Source organism: Asparagus officinalis, chromosome 4, assembly GCF_001876935.1.
Source record: "Asparagus officinalis chromosome 4, Aspof.V1, whole genome shotgun sequence".
NCBI classification, from domain to species: Eukaryota; Viridiplantae; Streptophyta; class Magnoliopsida; order Asparagales; family Asparagaceae; genus Asparagus; species Asparagus officinalis.
Window position 1 is genome coordinate 68,779,306 of NC_033797.1, and position 5,700 is coordinate 68,785,005.

General features: G+C 35.4%; 1 protein-coding gene and 1 non-coding gene across 2 annotated transcripts in view; both read right to left on the reverse strand.

Moving 5' to 3' along the window:
• TRNAP-UGG lies at positions 368 to 439 on the reverse strand. Its single transcript has one exon. It is a non-coding gene; the product is annotated as a tRNA-Pro (tRNA).
• Positions 858 to 5,700, reverse strand: part of LOC109837663 — a 5,295-nt gene continuing 452 nt past the window's right edge. Inside the window, exons 2-7 of the mRNA XM_020405985.1 lie at positions 5,210 to 5,312; positions 4,581 to 5,107; positions 4,205 to 4,307; positions 3,391 to 4,121; positions 1,573 to 1,677; positions 858 to 1,361 (exon numbers count right to left, since the gene is read on the reverse strand). Of these exons, the coding sequence (XP_020261574.1) occupies positions 1,311 to 1,361; positions 1,573 to 1,677; positions 3,391 to 4,121; positions 4,205 to 4,307; positions 4,581 to 5,107; positions 5,210 to 5,312 (1,620 nt within the window). The 3' untranslated portion in view covers positions 858 to 1,310. The remainder of the gene's footprint in view (positions 1,362 to 1,572; positions 1,678 to 3,390; positions 4,122 to 4,204; positions 4,308 to 4,580; positions 5,108 to 5,209; positions 5,313 to 5,700) is intronic.

The window sequence follows — 5,700 nt, forward strand, 5'->3', positions numbered from 1 at the left end:
TGAAGGATCATCGATAGCTCAAAGATTTGAAATTAATACTATGATGCCAGCAAACGTATAAAATTACCAGAAGATTTTTATTTATTTATTTCTTGTGCCCTATCTTGTTACTTCTTTTCACAATAACATGCTTGGATCAACTTTATTATTTTTTCATCATTAACAGCAAACATGCGTTGCACTAGAGAATCAACACTTTTTTGGTTAAGCAAAATCTGTCATGCTTAATTTTCGCACATAATAAACCTAAATAAGAAGATGACAAATGCCTTTTAACTTTTCTACGCTGTGCTTATTTTTCCTGTGCCCTGATGGTTTAGTTGGACACAAAATGGTAAAAAAATAAAGCATATAAGAGTAAAGAAAAGGGGCATTCCGAGAATCGAACTCGGGACCTCTCGCACCCAAAGCGAGAATCATACCACTAGACCAAATGCCCTTGGCGTTTGGGTACTGAATTATATATGATTTCTACCTTAAATATCATCCACACAAAGCCAGTCACAAATCATTATCAAAGAGAATTGATTCCTTAAACCCTTAGTTTTAATAAAAGAAGGTAAAAATATACAATATAGCATGTGCTTGTTTCTTGAATCGTGATATCACATTATCCAATATTTAATGCGCTTACAATATATGTACATTTGGTTGAATTTTGTAATTCCAATATATACTCAAGTACGTCTTCACCATGATATTGTTACTATTAGCAGCCTAGTTAAAGGGTTCTCTTTAAAATAGAGTTGAAAACAACCGCAGAACGCATTTAAAACATCTCATTTCCCCTCAGTAAAAAGATTGGACAATCTCATTTTCTTCAATATTCAAAGTGGCGCGTCAGGAGTCAAAAATAATTATCTTAGCAACAAAATTGTATCACATTTGTAACCTAACTTAGTTCACTGCTATTGTTTTTGATGTCTCTACATTAAGCTTGTTTATTGCCAAATACACTTTCTATCATCCTCCTTAAGAACTACACGTTCTCCGATCGCAATTACCAATCTGCTCTCTTCTTTTCAATCTGATCATCATTGAGCGCTTTTATACGCTTTGGTTTCGCTTTGAGACCCTTAATCCTACCATGCTTTCTTTTGCCATTACAGGCACAAAAATATGAGAAGTCTAGAAGTACAAATAATAAAAACAACGAAAAAGACGAGTATGATATACAAAATTTAGACAGGTACAGAGGCTTGGACACTGAATAAAAGCCAACTGCTTCAGTGTTTGTAGACTTTGTAACACAGTACAAGGAAGCTGGTTTCTCTACTTCGCTTAATGCCTACTAGTGCCTCGCTTTGGATCTATGGGATGTTCCTCTTGTTGACGGAGTCTGAAAAAGTTACCTTTGGCCCCTGCAAGTAATTAATAAGTTTAGCTTACTTTCATTACAGAACTTAGAGATTTTCAGAAAACAGGCAGAACATATTTCTAAATGATAGTTCACTCGATGGATTATTATCATTCCCAGGGGTAGAGAAGATTGAATAAAATAAAGAATTTCATTCTTCATTTTTTCTTTCTAGCTCAAATAGAAAAGCTCTACAATCAAGATTTGTAGGTTACCGGAATTCTGCAGTGAGCATTCAGATTGCAGAACATTTGCCTCATACGATTTCTTGCTTGTTCTTCCACTCTGAAGGTTCTTTGAGAAAGTCCTTTTACTTGCTCCTGAAAATAAAACAAGAGTTAGTAATAGCACTTATTGACACTAACGTCGAATTGCTGATTTGCGGCTGATGTTGATTTGGCATATGAGCTACTGGACACAGTTTAAATAAAAGTGAGCAGTTTTCTGCCTTAATAGTTCATCAATAACAATAGCAATAGCATTTTACTTGTTTTTGAATGAAAAAGTTTAAGATACATGGCCATAATGATGGAAGGTCACTCTGCTACATGTAGTAAGTTTCCACATTATGAAAGGAAAAAAGCAAATTCAGTGTATACAAACAGAAAACGGAGAAGGAAAAAAGTGAACAAGTAATATCCGCTTCAAAGAGAAGTTTGGAGATTCAATTATAAACCAGACAACCTGCTGCTGAAAATACTAGCAAAAGGCAATACTTCACCAGAGAACTACCGTGAAAAAGAAAACAGGTAGTTTAGGTTGGCAAACGTAGTGATCCATTAACACCATCAACCAGCCTATAGGTGATGTAGATTAAATATTTTTCTTATTCTCCTTCCTTTTTTTTAAAGGAAAGTCCAGAGCATATATTTAATTGATGCAGCTTAAGTAGTAAGGATCTATTTGAAAGTTTTGGAGTATCTTTAGCTTAAAATTTCTATTTGCAAACATACTTACTTATTTGCTAGGATTGAAGATATTATTCTTTAGGTAATTAGCTGAATATGAAGAAGGAGATTGAGATTTTGTATTGTGACTCAAACACCAAAAGTATCCTTCTTTGGATGAGAACCATTGACCATGAAGATTCAAACCCTATGTCTATTGTGTTCTTTATCACCAAAAAGAGCATTTAGAAATGCTTTATAAGACAAAAAAGAGCTGACTATTATGAAGGCCAATTCTGTTGAAATTAGTATCACTTGAGATAAGAGAAATACTTACCTCTTGGTGATCACAACGAAAATAAGAATAAACACATCATAGATTTCATGCTCCTCTGACATGTATCCTACCAACCCAGAATTGGTTCGCCATGTATGAAGTTGTTGATGATGGAATAGTTTTAACAGAGAATAATGTAGGTCAGAAATAGATCCGACCAAGTAACTGCTAAGGGATGTATAATTATTATGTTATATATTATATATATAATATATATATATATATAATAGTATATATATATTTTTATATATAATATGAGTGGATAGAAAGTCTTTTGCCCCCGGTGACAAAAGGCCTATTGTCACTTAAGTTGGACACAACACACTGGCGCATATGCGCACACAACACAACGCAATATATTTTTACACACACACGCGCGCGCACACACACACGCATATATATATATGACTGTAAGTCTTTTCTGTCACAAATATTATGGTAATATGTTAGTGTTGTAGCCTAACTGACGAACCTAACCTCTTGACCAAATAGCTCCTTTATTACTTTTGCCCTGGCTATATGCAACATTAGTATTAAAAAATGCAACTACTGGCTGTAGATATTATAAAAAGTTCATGTAGGGCACTCTTCAAGGCTCTTCCATATTCTACATGACAACTATAATTGAGGGCAGCCATAGGATGGGAGATCAGCCATCACAAAATTTGACATAATCTCTCCCCAAACAATTATAAAAAATAGCTTTGAATGGGTTACAAAGGTAGGAAAATGTTGTCTTAACATGCTGTAAAAAGAATTGAGATGGCCCTGTCTACTTAACATGCAATAAAGAAAAACCAAGCAATTACCTGACTGATTGGAAGAACAGTATAGCTTCCAGGACCATCAACCACTGGCACAACAGATCTCTCCACTATATTCCGCAAGCAGGATAATTCCTTGATTAACTGTTCTACCACCTCATCAGCATCTGACATCTGCTTCCTTGAAAATTCATAAGCCCTTTCTGCATGGACACGGAATGACGAACAATCTAAACACATACAAATCCCTTTACATCCTCTTGGCTGCTTTTTCAAGATGCCCTTTTTAGGAGCAAGGGCTCGATTCATGGCACTGCTAGGGACTTCAAACTGAGACACATTTTTATATGGTCTATCAACAGTTTCCATGGGTGAGTGTGAGAACTCTAGCATGCTGCCAGACAGTTCTCTGAATGACAAACCTTCAGGAATTGTAGGAGTAGAGGATGATTTCCATAACATCTCAAACTCAAAATCTGATCTTTCAGGAGGAGTGCCACTTGTATCGCCAAATATTTGCAGTTTGCTTTTGCTGCATGAATTGGATTCTTTTGTAACAGGATTCTGAGTATCTCCTTCAGAATCTAAACCAGGATTTTCTGGAACATGGTTCATCTCCAAGTTTTCATTTTGTTGCAAATGTGAAGGTGGAGAATCTACCAGGAGTACAGGACTGTTATGCTTTCTCGGTAAAGGGGTGTCATTTGACATTGGAGACCTTTCCTCAATGCTATTTTCAACTTTTATATTTTTGGAATCTATAATTTCCAAGCCACCTACATCGAATAAAGTTATAGAAGCAAGTCAGATTTGCACAATGGCAATTAGAAATAAATAAACAAGGTCAGATGAAAGCTACTTGATTCATGTTTGGCTAGATCCGAAAGATATGGTAGAAGTCTTCTATAGTTGAAGGAGCTTGGATTCCGATACAATTTTGACCTCGAGCAAGAAACAAGCCCCTGAAATTGATTTAAGTTTATTTTGGAAGTCACTTGGCTATAAGAGAATATCGTCATCATCATCTTCCTCATGAAGTTTAAATGAAAAATCTTAAACCCAAAGTAAACATAAAAAGGGGAAGGGGACAAAAGAAACCCTCCTAGACCATATATACAAGAGATAAAGATAGCTTACTTTAAAAATTATAAGTAAAAAATAATATAGGAAGCCTGACCTTAACAAAACCAACAAATTATAAACTTTCAACACTATAGAAACTATTAGACATTTACCGTATAATTCCTGGATGTATTCTTCAATGCTGATTTCAAAGGCGAAATGGTTCTTCCACTCCCAAATTCCGTGCCATCAAGTTTTCTGGTCAACTCAGCATCTGGTGGCGTGCTCTGAACTATATCCTCTCTGCAATTTTCAGACACCTTCAACTTTTCAGCATCACTTCCATCTTTCTCTTTGTTTGCTATTTCGTGGTCCCGTCTTTTGAGCTCATCCATGTTGTTTTCATTTACCTCCTCTTTAGTAGTAACCTCGGATAGCATTTTACTCCCCCCGCATGAAGTGGGTGATTCGACCTTCATAGGTTTCTTGACAATCTCCACATGGGCATCAAGATTACGGTCTTGTAGTACTTGATTTTTGTCACGATCAACATTTCCATGGGAATTTATCATGGGGGAATCTGCCAAGGGTGCAGCATGATTTTGTTTTTCAGATGACGGAGTGAGCAAAGGTGGCATTTCTTTCATGGGGTTTTCAACTTTTACTGAGAATTTATGGGAGCGAATGACTTCAATGCCACCTGCATCATACCAATTTAAAGGAAAAATGAGATTTCTAGTTTCATTGGCATGATGAAGGTATGCAACAAGTGAAGTAAGGAGCATGAGAAAGAATTGTTTACTTGAGCCATCCTTGGTTATGTCCTTAAGGAAGGGCAGTAATCGTCTATAATTAATCGAAGTTGGATTCTCAATAAGCTTCAACTTTGAACATGATGAAAACCCCTGGAATAAAATTATAGAAAATTTGAACATTTCATAGTCACTGAGAACAAGATAAAACACCATCCGTCATCATGCAGAAAGTAATTTTTAAACCCATTTACATAACTTCAAATATTTGATATAAGAGATTTTAACACTGATGGATATCTAGCATTTCGGATCAAGTACAAGCACAAACAACACATACTGATAAAAGCAAAATTTTATCAAGGAAAAGCAGGCGGAATTAGATATTTTCAGATCATGATTAGCAATCTCAAAAATCACAATCCTCACTGAACATTGATATAAATCAAAACATCAGAAAAGTCAGAAACTTTTGAGATAATGTTGATGAATATCCATAAGTTATTCTAATTTTCTCATAAACAGCAGATTCTGATTTGCA